This window comes from Neovison vison, chromosome 11 (assembly GCF_020171115.1).
Source record: "Neovison vison isolate M4711 chromosome 11, ASM_NN_V1, whole genome shotgun sequence".
Classification (NCBI taxonomy): domain Eukaryota; kingdom Metazoa; phylum Chordata; class Mammalia; order Carnivora; family Mustelidae; genus Neogale; species Neogale vison.
In genome coordinates, this window is record NC_058101.1 from 198,830,666 (window position 1) to 198,848,564 (window position 17,899).

Sequence of the window (17,899 nt, forward strand, 5' to 3'; positions counted from 1 at the left end):
AGGCTCTCATGGCATCCGATGACTAGGCCATAACGGGGCTTGCATGTGCGGGACCCCAGGGCCATGATCCTTGTGTAAATCACAGAGGCAGCTGCTTTCTATAGAAGGTGCCACCTACAAACACTTGGCTGATTCCTTCTTGCTGCCATCACTCCCCTTGCCCTTTCTGACCCTGGTTGACGTAGAATTTTCTAGTTCCATTTTCATCGAAGTGGGAAAGTCACCTTCCTGCTGCAGAAAGCATTTCCCCAACCTTGGCCTCTGCTTTTTCTTCGGCTCTCCTGCCCGACCCCCTGTCCTGCTGGGCAGGCATTTCGAATCCCATGATGCTGAGCACATGGGTACAAACCACGGGATTCTACACGTCCAGATTCTAACCTATTAGCCATTGGTTCTTCGGAAAATGCAAATGCAAGTAACCGTTGTACGTGGGACACTCAGAATGACACAGGGTTAAGTTGGGATCTCAGGGGCCCGGCTTCCCAGTTGGGCCCCGAGAGTCCTGAATTTGTGCCTTCAGAGCAAGGGCCGGGTGGACAGGAAGGTGCAGGCAGGCTGGGGTGCTTGCACGAGGCAGGTCAGGACGGGTGCTCCGGTTGAAGGACCTCACCTGCCCAGGTCCGGCAGCAAGCGCTTCCCAGACTTGCCAGAAAAAAAAAAATTCAGGGACCAACAGAGCATTTTTATCTAAAGAAGCAATACCTGTTATCCATCCTTTCATAAAGAAGAGGCCACTGAAATAAACGACAGGCAGAAAGGACCTAACTCTGGGGGTGAGGGACCATTGTTTAAAAGGAGGAAGTGAAGCTTGTTGAAAAAAATTCTCCACATCGTTTATGTTTTTCTTTTACTTTCCTTCTTTCTTTTTTTTTTTTCGTTTATGTTTTTCATTTCAGCGTGGATCACTGAAAAAAGTTTTCCCACAGATTAGCGCCCATGTCAGGAGAAACGAAAATAAGACGGAGGAGGAGAGATCTTAAGATCACCAGAAGACTCTGGAGAAGGGACTGAGAGAAAAGAAGTAGTCACGGATGACTTTCGGAAATGCGAATCCTTTACCTCTTACCTATGGCAAGAGAGGAGGAACGATGCCCCAGCCATTGGCCACCTGTCCTCCAGAAGGCTCGGAACCTCCATACTAAAGGAGGCCTTCCCCTCACATACATGCCTCGGGACAGAGTCTCTGCTCCCGTGCAACGCTGTGGCTCGAGTTAATGTTGCTTGGCCCTGGTGGTGAACCAGCCGGGCCCAGCTTGTGTATCTGAGACGGAGCTTTCTTTTATTAGCCGTTCGAATTTATAATGCAGTAGGCTCTAGGGAATTTGAATAGAACATCAACCTCATGCTCTCCATTCCAATCCTCTGGTCTCGGCCTCATGGCTTCAAATTCGTAACACAGCACATTCTTTTAGCTCCCGGTTGACCCTCTTCACAAAGAAGGCTCCCCGGAAAAAGACAGACTCCCTCAGGCTTTTCGTGACCTTCTGCTCTCTTGCTGATGGGATGCCCTTATTTGATGTTTATCTATTTGTTCGTCTTTAATTTTGATTGCATTTTGCCTAGACTTGCTGTTTCAGCCTTTGTGGTATATTTTTAAATCTCTTTTTAAGTTTCCTAAGCAGCGGGATTATGGACCAATGCCCCAGAGAGTCAGAGCCTCGGCCCCTGTCAGTTGAAATGCTGGATTCGTCCTGACGTGAAATTTCCTCTCTCCCCCTTGTAGATAGAGGTTCCCACTCTGCATTTTCCCTTCGCCATCTCTCAGATACCTCCATCCCCTTTCCCGCAGCCGCCCTGGATAGAAACATGCATCTTCTTGTCCCTCCTCATGTTCACGAATAGCAGATTAATCTTCTGGAACACCACTGTGCTATATTTCCCTGCCCCTCTGTGGTTCCTCAACTGAGAGAAAGATCGCCTGAGTCACACTGTAGCCAACACAATGTCAACACACTCTTCATACTGCAAACTCATTCCGGTGCAGACAGGGCGCCATTCTCGAAAACCTTCTTTAAAACTTCACGACAAGATTATCTGTTGTCTTCCGTGTTTTCCGATAAAACAGGAAAATGTCATGTTTTTACAAATGATCTCCTGCTTTTGAGAAAAATTTGCGTAATGGGAGTGGGGCTCTGGAGAAGCAAGTAAACCAGAGAGGAGAAGCAGTGGATTCAGCCTGGGCCTGAGTTTGTTGATCTTTCTCAGACAGGAGCCAAGCTGATGTATCTACTCAGGTGCTGGCCATGCCGCTCCCGAACCTTTCCTCTCTTTGCCCGCAGAAGAGTGAAGCTAAACACGGACGCTTTATACCGACTGGTTTCTCCAGCCCGAAGTCGACCTGCTCTGAGGCGGCTGAGGCAACAGGAGATGTTGGTCTGAGGGCATTCTGGGACCTCTGAAGGGGAGGAAAGTTCAAGTTAAGTCCGACTTAAGACTTGTCCCGGGGCCACCCCAGGACAAGCGTACGCTGGGGGCTGCTTAGTAAACCCACATCATCTGGTGTCAGGCTTGTAACACAGCAAGGATGTCTATGAAGGAGACTTACCCAGCCTGCCTTGCTCCCTGCTGTCCCCCTGATACAGAGGGACAATGTTCTCTTGCAACCACTGGAGTTCCTTAGGTTCCAATTTCTGTCCATAGTTCAACAGCCAGCACTCCCCGCCGCCCCCCAAAACTCCCCTTAATCTCGCCATCTTAGGGCAATACTTCTTTCCCACAGCGCTAATGTGGTACAACATCTCATCGGCCGCTTCAGTGAAGGAGACCAAAATGACTAAACCTCTCACAGCAAAACGTGGGCGCGAATCCTTCCTCGCTCCTCATTCCCGGCAAAGGGCGCGCACAACAGCGGAAACAGCAGAGCAGAGCCCGATCGAAATTTCGAATGGTGGGCTCACTAGGAACCCTAATAGCAAGACTGTGATTTGTCGCACGAATATCCAGAGAACTTACATTGGCCTATTCTAGAAACGAGTCTAAGGTTTAGGCATTTTACCAATTATCTCGGAGACAAGCCGTAATTTCTTTCGAGTGCAGCAGCAATATCATCAGTAAGAAATCTGCACAAATCAGGCACTGGGGAGAAAAGTATTAATCTCATGATTTCTGTCTCGAGTGCTGAGCGGATCTCAGTGAGTAGGGGTGAGACCTGGACCGGCCGGGGAGGTGACTGACACCTGTTTACATTTCTTTGCTGCCAAGCTGTAGCTCAGTCACAGGACTTTGCTGTTGGGGGCGAATTTGGACCAGCGCTTTGCTCCATTCAACCAGAAAAGGCAGCGGTCTGAAGCCGTGCCTGCATTCTCCTGTTTCAACACCTCAGAAAATGAGTTCAGAGAAGCAGAGGCCTGGTGGACCTTTCCTTCCTCACCTCGCGCTGGGCCAGCCCTCTCTGTGAACATGGAGCCCAGGGATAGATGGTCACAGGCGGGACATACTGTTCATAGATCGAATCCAAGAAATGGAACCTGATGCCTCTTTCCTTCCACAGCTGTGAAGACCACATCAGGGAGTCAGGACAAGGAGATACCCCAGCTTTGAAATTCCTGTGCCTCGAGACAAAGGCAAGTCAGGACAATCCAGAATTGGTTCTCCTTGGGTTGGAAAGATTCTTGATTGGCCATCATTGAGAGAAGGATCTTATTTAAGTCCAATTTCTTAAAACAAACAAACAAACAAACAAACAACCCCAGCTGTTTATTGACTGAGGAAGGTTGAGGTGAGCAGGACTCCTTTGTTTAGAGAACAGGTCTCGGCTTGCTAGAGAGCAGATGTCAAGGGAAATTTGGGCTCCAGAGAATCTGGCAGCTTTGGCCACCAGGTTCCCCGCCCTGAACCAATGCCCTCCACGGCCCTCACCTGTTCTTCGGGGCCCCTTTCTCTCCAGCTCCTCTCTCAGGGGCTGGGACCTCTGGCTTCCAAAGTGTCAGGCACCTAGAATCATGGGGGCCTTTTCCAAGGTATTTTCTTTCTTTCTTCCCTCCTACTTTCTTTCCCTCCTTCCTTCCTTCCTTCCTTCTTCCCTCCCTCTCTCCCTCTCCTTTTCTTTCTTTTTTAGATTTTATTCATTCCTCTGACAGACAGCACAGGGAGGCGGGCAGCAGAGGGAGAGGGAGAAGCAGACTCCCCTCTGAGCAGGGGCGCATCCCAGCACTCGGGGGTCAGGACCTGAGCCCAAGGCAGATGCTTAAGGACAGAGACCCCAAGAGCCCCTACCGTGAGGTCCTCTTGAATTGCATATGCACTTACAGATTTGTACAGGGTGTTACCTTTCTCACTTGCTCTACATCACGAATAACCACTGCCTAAACTCATTCCTGGGGTCTTAAAGGGTTAGGATTCAGTCCTCCTGACGAGGCCCTGGTTCACGCCAGAAGTCATGTGACTCTTTCCGATATGCAGCCATTTTGTTTCCCTGGATTAGAACACTCTTTTAATATTTCTTTTGTTACTTGGACTCTAAAGATCCAGTTTAAATACCGCATCTGTGAATAAAGAACTTTCTACCAATCCCTTTGGGCAGGCTTTGCTTTTGCCTTTACTAGAACTTGGCTCCTTTTTTCCTTTCCTGGAGCTAGAAATAGAAGTTTCTTCTAGCTGATGCTTGCCTTATATTCACTAAGTACTTAAAAATTTATTAACTACTCCTTTAGATAAACTGCAGGTTTTTTCAGCTTTTGCTGTTTATATACCGGTCTTCATTACAAGGCTCAGAGATGGGAAAATTTTAGTTTATATAAAACTTAAATTCTTAAAGTAGGTTTAAACTGAACGAAACCTAGTTTTTAGCCAGGGATACAATGTGGTATTTCTTTACATTAATATTTTCTCAGAAGTTTATATGTATTATATACATGTATATATATATACAGATGTGTATATATATACACACACACACATATTATATTATTTATTTATTGTGTTTGGGGAGGTCTCACTGTACAAACTGCAGATTTACCGAACTTCGGGATGAACCAGGGTCTGGGAACTGTGTTTGGAAGTGTGTGCATGTGTACATTTGAGGTGGGGTAGTGAGATGGAGGAGAGAGGGGCTAAGTGAGGATTTGGGGTGATCTGAAGCATGGGGATGGCACCCCCAATCATCTTATCTTCTTCACAGACTGCTTTCCCCAACCCTGGGAGCGCATTCGCCACACGAGTTCTGCATCTGCAGCCCCTAGACATTCTGAAAGCATTCCAGGACCCTGGCTTATGGACAAGGACTTTCTCTGGAAGGCTGGGGAACGAGGGTAGCCAGGGGTGAGGGGTGCTGAAGCTGCTTTTATTTCGGTATCATGGAGGAGCCAGAGATATTGGATAGTCTCTGGAAAATAGCCCTCTGTGGATCTTCGGTTCTGGGATTGTTAAAAAACGAGCCGTTTGCTTTCACTGGTTGTCAATGAGCAATTTCTTGTCCTGTTACCCAACGAGCCTTTAAAACGGTTGGTGTCTATAACACAGTCTTACAGTAAATCATTGGATAATCACTGTGTCACAGGGGAGCTGCACACACATGGGGCTGTCAGATTTAGACAGTTACATAATTAAAGAGGGAATTCAACACTTTTGGAAGCTGCATTTACTCACTCTTGAACCATTACTGAACAAGTTAGCACATCTAGAACATTAATTTGCTAAATGGAACACATTGAAAGGGTTACTGTAGCCTTGCAACCGTTGAAACACTGCAGATTATACTGAGAAAAATTGGAGACATTTTCTATTATGCTGTATGTTGAGATCAACTGAGAAAACCTGTATCAGATTTTACTTGCTGCAACTGCTTCAAGTCCTATGACTAACACACAAATAACCCTATTTCCCTTTCTGTTTTCAAACCTGGACAGAATGAACTATATCTTAAAACCAGATTGCAGGAGAAAACTGGAGTAAGTCACGTATTAATAAAAGCATTGCCTTTGTAGCGCTCAGGTTAATGTTTGAAACGTACAGAGCCCACTTTGTTCAATCGCCTGCATATTTTGTTTGTTTGTTGGTTTGTTTTTACTGGTGTCTCTGGAAATCCACATTCTGATTAAAAATTCAAAGCAAAATTACTAAACAGTTAAACAAAATAGAAAACATGGAAATCAACCACAGTGTTTCTCCATGATTTTAAGGGCTCTAATAAAATCTCTTAAAAATCATCCTCCAAGTCTTAAGTGTTTCCTTCCAGGAGCCAAGGAAGCAGAGAACGGACAGAGGGTTGGCAGAGGGGAGGTTGGCGGAGCCAGGTGATGGGGATGGAGCGGGGGACCTGTCCTGATGAGAACTGGGTGGCGCACGGAAGTGTGGAATGACTCTTGTGCATCTACGTGCATCTGAAACTAAGATCACATGGTAGACTGACTACGTGGAATGAAAAACAAAAACTTAAAAAAAAAAAGGAAGAAAAAGGAAAAAAGAAAATAAAGGGTGTGTGTGTGACACCTAGTACCATTTCTAGACACGTATTTATAAAATGGGCTTTGTTTTGAATGCAGTTTCTGGCAGGAAGAGCATGGCACCGTGGTTTCCGGGTTTGAATGTTCAGGCTCGGATGTCAGCGGCCCATCCCAGGCAGGAAGACTGTCCCCGTTTCGTGCTGTGGCAGATGCCTCTCCAGCGTCCCTGCCATCACAGGCTCCTGGGGTAACACACGTGAGGAGGGCACACCACAGCACGGACGTCAGGCTGTTTAGACAGGATTCGGTGTTAATGGGCACAGCTCATCTGATTTGGAGTAACTCATCTCTTCTAATTTGGAGTCGTTGAGTTTTCCAGATCACCTGCATTTTCCATGCACTAGTTGGGGTCCGCCGTCCACCCTCTCTTTACCTGGCCTGTCCTCCCTCTTTGAGGTCCCACGTGGATACTTTCCCAGAGTCTCAGAACTGATGTCAGGGAGAGTCATGGGTTTGCCATGGGTGTAGAGCGGAGTTTATTATCAAGAAATGGTTCATAAGCTCATTCTGAATTTGCTAAACTTGGGTGAGGGATGGTAAAGCACTCGAATGAGAAGCTAGAGACCCATATGTACCTACATAAATGTGTAAAAGCGGAAGCTCGTTAATTTACTCTGTACATCTGAGCGGAGCTCATGAGAGAGCACACCGTCAGCTCCACAAATATAAAGTTCTAAATGATGAATAGATAAGGTTGGTGTGTGATGATGATAGAAAAGTTGATAGAAGATGACAGAAAGATTGCCACCAACCTGCCTGTGTATCTGTACGTATCAGTCAGGACTCAGAGCATTAAAAAAAAAAAAGGTGTTTTCTTTAACCAGACAGAAGAGCATCAGAATGCTATGCCCAAACAGTTTGCCTTTTTTGGGGGTGAGCAAGCAGAGAACTGTGAAATGCCATTTACTAGTCAATAATTTATTCTATTGCCCCATTCAATACACCGGATTTGCTTTTGTGTGCATTCAAGTGTGAGAGCTGTGGTTTCGCTTTGGGTCTGAATGTTTCAAATAATACACTTTTAGTAGGTGAGATCTTATTGACCACCCTGAAATTATTCTAGCTAAGGAATTGTAACATGTGATCATTGTTTTTAAATGGTGTGAATACCAGCATGCAATGGTCCCTAACACTAAGGGAAGGGAGTAACGAGGCTTATCACAGTGTCCTCACACATTAGCTAGTTGGACATCCTTTGCACTGCTTGACAAGTCAATGGAAGAGGAGATGTTGGACAGAAGGCTTATTCAATCAGTAGCACAGAGTTACTCAGTCCGTGAAACAGATCAGCCTACCTCTGAGATTTCAAAGCCGAGTTACAAACCCTCTGGCAGTCTTCCTATCATCCCATCCAGTAGCACGTCCAAGAATATTGGCCACTTCTCTAACAAGTCACAATAGGGACATAATCATGACAAAGAACAAGGAGAGAAACAGCTGCTAAGGAGAAAATGCTATCTCTAGTTTTGAGATGAAGGTTCTTGTAGTTCAGAAACTATCTGTGTACCCTAAAAATTCACCCTATTTTATGGGTGACTGATAAGAATCTCAATTTGGGAACTGGGTTTTCTCTTCCTAGACTCATCCTTTCTGATTGTAGGAACAACAATATACGTCAAACGCATCTGCCTGGGACACATTCTCTGTCTTGACTCCCAGCCAACTCCTTAAGACCAACATCTCAGAAGGCTTCATCAAGATGAAGACATTTTTCTCATTAACTATTTTGCTAATACACCAACTGAGGAAGTCCTGATTGTACAAAGCCAACGAAACTTGAGTAAACATGTACTATCAATATCAGCAACAAAGAATACAAATTGTTAATATTTTCAGCATTGACTCTTGGTGCAGAGAAGTCCAAACTATCTGAGAAAGCCAGTGAGCAAAATTTATAGGGTACTCTTTCCATGAAGCCTGGGCAAGAGCCAGGGATGGGTTCTATCCGGCTCTTCTGTATAAATAAACATTCACTTGTCTACACCGTTGGTTTTGCTCTCTATTCCTTCAACCAAGAAATAGTTATTGGAAGAGTTCTGTATCCCTGCAACATTCCAGGAGATGTGTGAGCCAAAAAGATAATTAGTTTGCATTTTAGAAAATGCTTCCACATTTGTGCCAATACTGTGGCACATGACTGGTAAACTAAAGTTTGTACTGAGAAAAAATTAATAAAATTAAAACATACAAGGTAAGTCACTGAGCTAATTCTCTTCTTAAAATGTCTTCGGTAGGCAGCACAGCGACTGTACTTTTATTGGTAGGCAAATTTATTGATTCTGGGTCCTCTGCCAGCTGTTTCTGTCCTAGAGAGCTTTTAATCTCAAGACTTTTAAGGCACTAGGCTAGGAAAAAAGCCGGACATGTACAAGTGGGAATTTGGGCCGAAAAGTTTAATTTCTCTTTGCAAAAGAGGAATCTGTGCAGAAAGCGGATTATAAAGTCTGCAGCAGCTCTACGGACTGGGGTCATGAAAGTCACAGAAAACAGGTGTTTTTCAGTTGGGAATGGTGATTCCTGGCCCCTCTAACCTCCCCCCCCTCAATCTCCTTGTGGTTTTCGTAGAACTCTGACCATTGTCAAACGTCCAGTATCCCTTTCTTTATAAAATCACCAAATATCATTCTCAAGTCGAACTTCGACACTCAGTATTGCACAGATATGATGCAGAATGCGACAGGAATTACTGGTATTCTAGGAGTGCGCCTGCTCACCAAGATGGCAAACACAGAATACGTCTGACCAGGATTCAGATGCCCCTGCCGCCCCCCCCTCCCCCGCACCTTCACCCAGTCCCGAGTCCAAGACAGGAGGTGGTGAGCAGAAATTCTCGTCAAGACTCTGATGGTGAGGGGGTTCAGCTTGCCCATCCATAGTTGCAAATCAGTGCACATGGAATGTGCTTCTCTCTCTCAGCAGAGAGGGTGGCCTGAAAATGGCTTTCCCTACCCTTCTTCTGCATGCTTACTTTTGAATGCGTTTTAGTTTCTGAAGCTTAGACAGAAGAGGGGGGCCCTTGCCCTTTCACAAGCAAAGTGTGAAAATGTATAGAAAGAAAAAAAGATCACTTGTTATTTGAGATAATGATTCTGAGTTACTTGGGTTAAGTGCCTTTTTTTCGTTCTGTCTCATACTGTAACACACTGCTTTGTCAAAATGCAAAAATGTTTCTTAGACATTTTTTTAGTCATGTCTTTTGCTGCAGACATCTAGAGAACATGTGATAAAAGCACATTTTTTAAAAAAAAGCAATATTTCTGCTCATTTTATTATGAAAATTATTTTTCAAGCCCTGGCTTATTAAAACACTCTGTTCTCAAATTATAACCCAAATGTCCGTGTGAGTATATTTACATGCATAAATATACACAGCTTTATATTTAGAAAAATATTTGCATAATGCGTTTGGCATTAGTTGCCCTTATTTAACTTATTTAGCTGTGACTTAATAGTTCTACTTTAAACATGATGTGTAATGACTTTATATTGGTGAAGATGTGATTGTGATGTATTTAAGTTAATCACAAATTTTATTCTTTAAAGCAATGCTTGCCCCTTACAGTCACGAGATTGGCCTGCCAACTCTAACTCTGCTTTCACTGCTGTGATGATTCTGAACTAAGTCTGGGGTTCTTGGAGAGTCTGTGAATGGAGAAATAGGTCTTCTTTGTGCACCACACTTTATAAAAAAGGTAGAAATCCTAAATTTGTTTCTACTAGTCCAGATCAACTCTACCAATGGAGTATAACCCTTTCTCTAAATTTCCAGGCACAATTAAAATGCATTCGTAGGTCACAAATAAACCACTGCAAGAAGTTCATGTGTCAGCAGTCACCCACACGATAAACTTCTAGGCAGTGTCAATTCCTGGGAACAAATAAGGACACATTCAAAAGTGGCCCACAGAGCAGAGCTTGAGTCCTAGACTGCACTAAAAACTTATTGCTCTATTTTTTTCCTCCCTGCTTTTAACTAAACTGAAACCCTACCAACGCCACCATCATTTCCTAAAGGTCTTATTATCAGAGCAGCTCTCCTGCCCAGTCTCGTCTGATGGTAGCACTTTCCAATACTTTTTTTTTTTTTTTTTTTGCCTCTTTGGCAATATAGCCTGCTATCACTTTGAAAATGGTGCAAAGGAAGTGCTTTCCATTAACTTCCAATTTATTCCTTTCCTATTGCGATCCTAAAATGAGCAAAAGGAATGCTAAGAACAGAATTTTAATGTAATTCAATTGAAAAGGTTTGTTCCTCTGACAAAATCATGCTGCTGGGTAACATTCATTTTATTAAAAGGGAATCTGTCAAAAAAGAAAAGCAATTCAAGCTACAGGAGAACTCAGCTTTATGTATAAGATCCATTCCAGAAAGGTAGTACGGAAAATATTTGTATATTGGATCATTTTTTTTCCTACTGACTTTTATTATAATTTTAGAGGTGTACTCCTACAAAAAATACTTCTGCTTCAGCATATCATTGTAAAAATCACACCCAGGAACTCAATATTCATTTCAAGGACTATTTTGCATTTGTCAACATGCTATCTCTGTACATCTAATTTCCCCTTATGGTTTGTGTGATGTTCGTGAAGTGAGGAGTAATCGAAAATGATTTTACATATGCGTTCACTGCAAAGTACATATCCCGTAAAATATACAATGGCTGATTCCCATTTCATTGTGATTGACCTCGCAAAATGTGGCTGTTCAAATAGCACAGCGTCTGGGCCGCCGCTCACATATTTAGTAGGAGAATATAGTGGTGGCATGAGCCTCGGGCTTTGTCATGCACCTTCCACAGCAACCAGAACTTGCTGATTTGCATTTAGTGGAAAGGTCCTCTTGAGTGCAGTTTAGATTAGGTCTGTATGAAGCAAAACGTTAACCCTTAAGCCGAGATACACTGACCGTGAGGCCAATGACGCGGAAGCTTTTCAGAACTTCCCCATCATTTGGGTCCCTTCTTTTGCCTAATTTTGTCTTCTTTTTTGGAGAGCGAGGGATCCCCCTGAACCTGGATCTCACCACCCCTTTAGATTATATCGTTATTTTTGGACCACATGATTCTATCACAGCATTTTATAAGCAGAGCAGAATTTGGATATACTTACTCGAAAAACGTTGTCCATCCAGTCTCATCGCTCTTAGTGGCTAAAAGGCCACTATTGCCATGGTAAGTAAACAAAACTAATTCTAGTCCTTGAGCGGTCATGCTTTTCAGACATCCGTTCGTTCCTATCGTCAACCATATCACTTGGTTATCTGGAGACACCACGCGTACTGGCATCCGATTTGGGTCCCGTCTAATTCTAAGAGTATTACCGCTGCTGTCTGTCACAGCGGTGATATCGTTATCATTGCTGTAGCTAAAATTGTACAGGTAATCGCCAGTGACTAAACTTACAGTATACTGGTGAGTGCCATTGATGTCAAAGATATAGAGTTCCTGGTCAGTTGGAGAGGCAACTTCGTAAAAGTTCATAGAGTTAAGGAAAGGCTTGTTCTTCGACACAGCCCGGATCCGAATGTTGCCCAGGTCCGCGATGTACAGGGTGCCATCCGGGGAGGCGGCCAAGGAGGATGGGGCACTGAGCTTGGCGTCCTTGGCGTAGCCGTCTCCGCTCTGGTAGCAGTCACAGTTGGCGTCATTTTTGCAGTCGCACTCAGAAGGTATCCCCGCCACCAGCGAGATCTCCCCGTCCGTGGTGACCTGCCTGATGCGGTTAATTTTCTTTTCGTCGGTCTCGGTGATGTACAGGACCCCGCTGTAGGACACGGCGATGGCGGTGGCGGATTCCAGGGTCGTCTGGACCGCGTGCTTCCCCACAGAATATTCCACCCCTGGCACCTGGCAGTGCATGGGCCGTCCGGCAGCGATGCGCACTTGGCGGTTCTCCGTGATTTGCAGGACGACGTTATTATCCAGGACATAAATAGAGTTATCCATGGGGTTAATGGCGAGGTCAGTGGGCCACTCCAGACGCACCTTCAGAGAAAAGAAATGGCCCGGTTAGTCAGTTTCTGCGCCGCAGTTAATTTGCCGGAAGAGTGAATTAGACCGTTTAAGGAAATTACCCTTAATTTGATAAACTGTTTTAACATTGTTCCCTGAAATAGCTACTGTAAAGTAAACTTAAAAATTTCGAGGGGAGACAAATGCAGGAAATAACATTTTAGTTAAAAATGCAGCTCACTGGAAGACTTGCAAGTTACAGCCAAAAAGCAACCTCTAAGCAGTGAGTTAATAGGTTTCAATGAGATATGAACACGTACGTTCCTTCGGCTGTAATAAGCACCAGACGTCGAGGCTTTCTAGGTTATGAATACATTAGTGTTCTATTGTGTTTTCAATCAGGCCAACAGGAAAGTCCCTCATTCTAAATACAAGTCCCTTGGGACTAATCATAGTGGGTTCTTTCTACTGCTTAAAGAGCTCATGCAATCAAAAGATTAGAGATTTAAGCTGTTTTGTTCTTTCTGGAATATCTGCCTGCTGCTACTTTACTGGTATTTTATTTCGAATGCTTTAGCATTTCTTCATGCTAATTGTTCCGTAATCTCATTGAATTCATCAAATGCAGAACCATAGAAGAAAATAACTTTTTATTAGCTCCTGAGATACATTTAAACGGAACAGCTCTAATACCACAAATGCCACACATGGTATATATGCAGTTTATTACGGGGCCATCCCAGACTACTGACTTAGTCAACCAAGACGCCTAGAAAGGGAAACAAACAATGCAGTTTAAGATTTTAGCTACCTGGCTGATGTGCATGCTGGTGTCACAAGTTAAAGGTCTGGCTGAAGTCAGATCGTTGGAGCCCAGGAGAGTTGATATGATCCCATTTTGATCAACTTTTCTGATCATGGTTCCGTCAACAAAGTAGATCAATCCATTCTTATCAACCGCCATTCCTTTTCCAAGAGAAGTAAGCGTGACCAATTTTTTCAAACGGGATGCATTTTTTGGGCTCATGATCAAATTCAACGTTCAACCCCAGGGATAATATAGGTGACAGGTAGCAGGTCAGATTGTAGATTGCAAATACATTAGGAAAAACCCAACAGAGGCATTTGTAACACACATCTACGTAAAATGTAGTAAGGAAATAACCGAAATTTGTAAGAATCTCTACTTGGTGTATGAATCACATAGGTGCTCCCTGTATCTTAAATATAAAATTGTAACTTCTGTATAATATTGTTGTCTATCAATTACAGAAACAGGTCAAATTCTCTTACTCTGAACTTAGAATAACTGTATTCTAACAAAAATAAATCTGAGCCAAGGTTAGTGTTTCGTTGACCTTGTTACAATGAAATTTGCTAGTATGAATAATTCAGTACAACAAATGCTTTTTTCCAGTCCTTATTCACATAACAGTTGCCAGCTATAATGAAAAAAAAAAAAAAGCCCCAAATCAAAAAACATTGTAATGAATGGCATAATACATGAGCAAGGAGTCAGTCCCAACTGGTTTAAAAGCTAGAAACCTTTATCACATAGAATTTTAGCCCTTGTTACCTCCAGAAATTCCTCACAGCAAGCATTTTTTCCCACGGCATAGAAACAAAAGTTTAATAGCTCCGAACTGGGTGAGGACTAATAGCGTTGCTTAGTGATGGTATTTAAAGAGGTCTGGGACTCATTCATGACAAAGAGATTCCAGGACAATGAAAGAATCTGGACACTTCCTTGAAGTTTAACAGGATGTGACCTGAATAATATGGACTCGTTACTTTCTTCTTTGGAAATGTGAAAAAAAAAATGGAATGATAAAAAAATGCCACGAACCCAATATTTACTGTAAAATCAACTTAGGATTCTAGCAGTTTCACACTACATGGCTTTTCAAAACACTGGATGTGAAACCGCTTTCTAGAACACAGTTGAGCGTAAACCGTTAGACTCAGCATTAAACACCATCAGGCACTAACTGGGTTTTCTGTATATATATATATATTTTTTTTAATAAAAAGAAATCTTCAAATTGGTAAATGCCAGTACCTTTGGGACTCATGAGGGTTGCTTCAATGGCCTTCCCCCCATCTCCACATCTGGCTTCGTCGAACGGAAGGCACTGCTCCCCTGTCCCAGCGACGACTTCAGCATTTTTAGTCAAATCTTTTGTACCCGTAAGTGACTTTGGGCGATAAATTCTGCGGGTGTTAGTGTCAGAAACATACAAATCTCCTGTGACTGGATCGGTTGCAAGGTAGTATCTGTGAGCTGGGTTGCTGCTGTAAAAAAAGAGAAGGATCATACGTAAACATCACAAGACAGTTACCCCTAACACAGGGGGAGACTTAAGAGCAAAACAAAACAGATCATGAGAAACTGATTATAAACTGTTATTAAAGACTGGAAAACGAACAGCATATTTAAGAACAACTTCAAAGAATGAATGAAAAGAGTTGGAAGCGAGCTTTGATAGGACTCTGTTCCTCCCTTGCCTATTGCGGAGGATTTAATTATTAAATTTATTAGAGCGGCCATCTTGAAAATAATTCCCTTTGGAAGGCAAGATGCTTTTAGCCTAAAATGGAGAGAGAAGCAAGTTCTCTAAACCCTTTTGGTTCAATGAAAAGCCATTAATAAAGTGCCCTCGAGTGACAGACATAAGGTTGATTCCATGGGAAGGGTGACTCTGTGCAACTCCAGTGAAGGAGAAGGTACCACTGATTTCCCTCACTCCTCAGCACAGGGAAGTCTCCTGTTTTGCCACAAATCCAAATCCCATGGACACCTGCCCCTGCAAAATGTAGAGGCGTCTGTCCTGTGTCTGATTTGGTTGCAAGGTAGTATCTGTGAGCTGCCTGTCCTGGTTGCTCTATAGTCATCCAGAACGGTGATCAGATGCAGTTACATTTGTCTCGAACTAGGGGGTGAAATACTAAAATAAGGTCACTCATGTGGAGGGGGCCGTCTCAGTCGGGGGCCTCGTGCTGTGGGCCGGAATGGCGAACCCATCAGTTCTACTTGTAAAGCTGTAAGTGAAGCTGCTCTGAGACCCGTCTCTGAATTTGGTGAGATGGAGGCATTTGTTCACAAAACCCAGCGCCTCAATTTTATACAGTCCAAGTAATGCAACGGTGAAATATTTTAGGTCCCCCTGCCTGTAAAGAGTGGTAAGACGGACGTCATCAAGGAATGGGCGAATTATGACACTTAGTTGGAATTAGAAAGTTAATCTCTTGATAAACACGCAACACCACATTCTTAGGATTAATGTAATTTCATACATGGTGCAAATAATGCCTTCTGGAAAAAAATTCTAAAAAGAGTTAAATAATTTGGTGTCCCCATAAAGACATCAACAGATAAGAATCCAACAGATTCCACATTATCTTGACGATAAACTTGATTTTACTAACTCACTCTTATTCTCTCTACACATGTGCACGCTCGTGCGCACACACGCACATACACTTTTCCATTTATTTTATATGTGAATATTTAAAAGATGTAGTGAAAGTTGAATTATATGAAAGTGTTGATTCTAAATAATGATGTAGTAGTCTTTTCATTACTATTAGGTTCTAATGAGACAATTCCCACTACTTAATGCCCTTCCTCTTAAGTGGTGAATACATGTACTTTGGGGCCCCTGTGAGAGTCTGCTGTTAAAATAGCAAGTTCTAGGTTTCACTAGTGGGCCTCACATTGGTGGGCGCCTAGCTGGATGGTCACATGTGGAATCTGCGTGGAATCTTCTGGAAATCTGAAAAGGCCTGTGGCTATGATGTGGATTTACAGGGAAACACTGAGACACACACAGCCTTGAATACCTTCAGGTTTCGGGTCTCCTTTCTACTCTTCAATATTTTTTGGTGACAAGAGACATATTTGAGCTAGAAGTCTTGAGTGGGGGAACATGTATAAAAGGGTGAACAGTGAAACAAAGGACTCAAAGAGATACAAGTCATCTGAGGTAAAACCATTTCAGACATACTGGGTTTTACCAAATGATCACCTTGCCGTGTTATTATGTCACTTTTCTAAATTGATGCCTGAAATTTTAAAGGCACAGAAATACTGGGTTCCATAATGTGGTAGATTGTTACTTGGTAATGAAGCAAAAAGCTACAACATATCAATATAACCTTCAGGGCAACTTTAAGAGGTTATTTTCCCCCTACAAACAGCCCGATATGGACAGGGCTGGTCTTTCTGATCTACGGTTGGTGACAGGGTTGCGACTCATTCAAACGGGGTTTATTTTGAGAGACGTGACACTGGAGAGACTTCTCTAGACTCTTCTGATCTCCCCAATTATATCCTAATTATAAATAGTCAGAGAGCTGGTTATGAAAACACACACACACACACACACACACACACACACTTCGTTTCCTTGCTGGTTGTAAATCTATGAACATGACCTCTGGACCAGACTGTCAGGGTCTGAATCCCAGCTTCTTCACTCACTAACGGTGTGATGATAACAATAATACACATTTCATGGTATGCTGACAGGGTTACAGCCGCTAATACAGGAGCGATGCTTAGAACAGTGTCCAGTACATAAGACATACTCAGAGAGCGTTAGCTATTCTGCACACTTGGTTCTGTCCTGCCCCCTCTCACACCGCCGTCTTTTGCCTTGTAACTCCCTATGGTAGAGAAGTGCGAGACTGACTTTTAACCGCTTCCACCCTGACTGGCTTTCTGAACATGTTCCTAGGGAAAAAATGACTATCTAAACTTGGAGACGGTTCACATTGGTTTCCTTGGTCCTGCTGTTATGCTTATAAGATCCTGAACTATTAAAACAACGCAGACCTCTTCTTTAAACACCCACTTGGAATTGCTTCTAGAGTAGTGATGATAAAGGCAAATGAATAATGCAATCCAATGTAAATTCAGTCGGAGTTAGGTATTCATATGAAATACCTTTATAAAGCCACAAGGTCACTTTCAAGAAAATAGTATCAAGAAGTCTCTCTTTCTTTCACATGCACAAAGGGTGGAAATGTACCATCTTCAGGAGAGCAAGCTGGGGTTTCTTTTTTCTCAGTGTTGAAGTAATATCATCAATCGTTCCTCTGAATTTTCAAAGCCAGATGACTTGGTCTCCAAATGCATATGGTTTGGCTCAAGGACAAAGACCTTATTTGGGGTACTCTGGGAATATTGAGTAATTTTTCAAGTGGAGGGTAATATGCCAAATTACTCATTTGAATGACATCCAAGCCCAGGATAGGGGGACTTAATCATGAAGTCCTTTTCACCCTCTTTACGAATCTTTTCTAAAATATCTGTTGAAAGGCTATTTGTGGAAAAATCCTTCAAGAGCAACTTCTAGGAGACAGTTTCAAAAATAAAGAATATTAATTCAATTTTTCAATCCAAAGACATACAAAAACAACCCAAAACTGAGATCATGATCTTCCCATCTGTTTAACCCACTTATAAACTGTGCAGAACTGTACAAAATGAAAAGGGAAGTG

The 17,899-nt window shown here is 43.1% G+C and overlaps 1 protein-coding gene across 10 annotated transcripts in view; it reads right to left on the reverse strand.

The window, feature by feature from the left end:
- TENM3 (teneurin transmembrane protein 3) overlaps positions 1–17,899 on the reverse strand; it is a 692,983-nt gene that overhangs the window by 21,993 nt on the left and 653,091 nt on the right. For 9 of the 10 annotated variants that reach the window (XM_044225666.1, XM_044225665.1, XM_044225674.1 and 6 more), the window contains 3 exons: positions 14,457–14,689; positions 13,209–13,363; positions 11,556–12,430 (listed from right to left, as the gene is read on the reverse strand). In XM_044225666.1, the coding sequence (XP_044081601.1) occupies positions 11,556–12,430; positions 13,209–13,363; positions 14,457–14,689 (1,263 nt within the window). The remainder of the gene's footprint in view (positions 1–11,555; positions 12,431–13,208; positions 13,364–14,456; positions 14,690–17,899) is intronic. The other variant, XM_044225668.1, reaches the window with a different exon arrangement.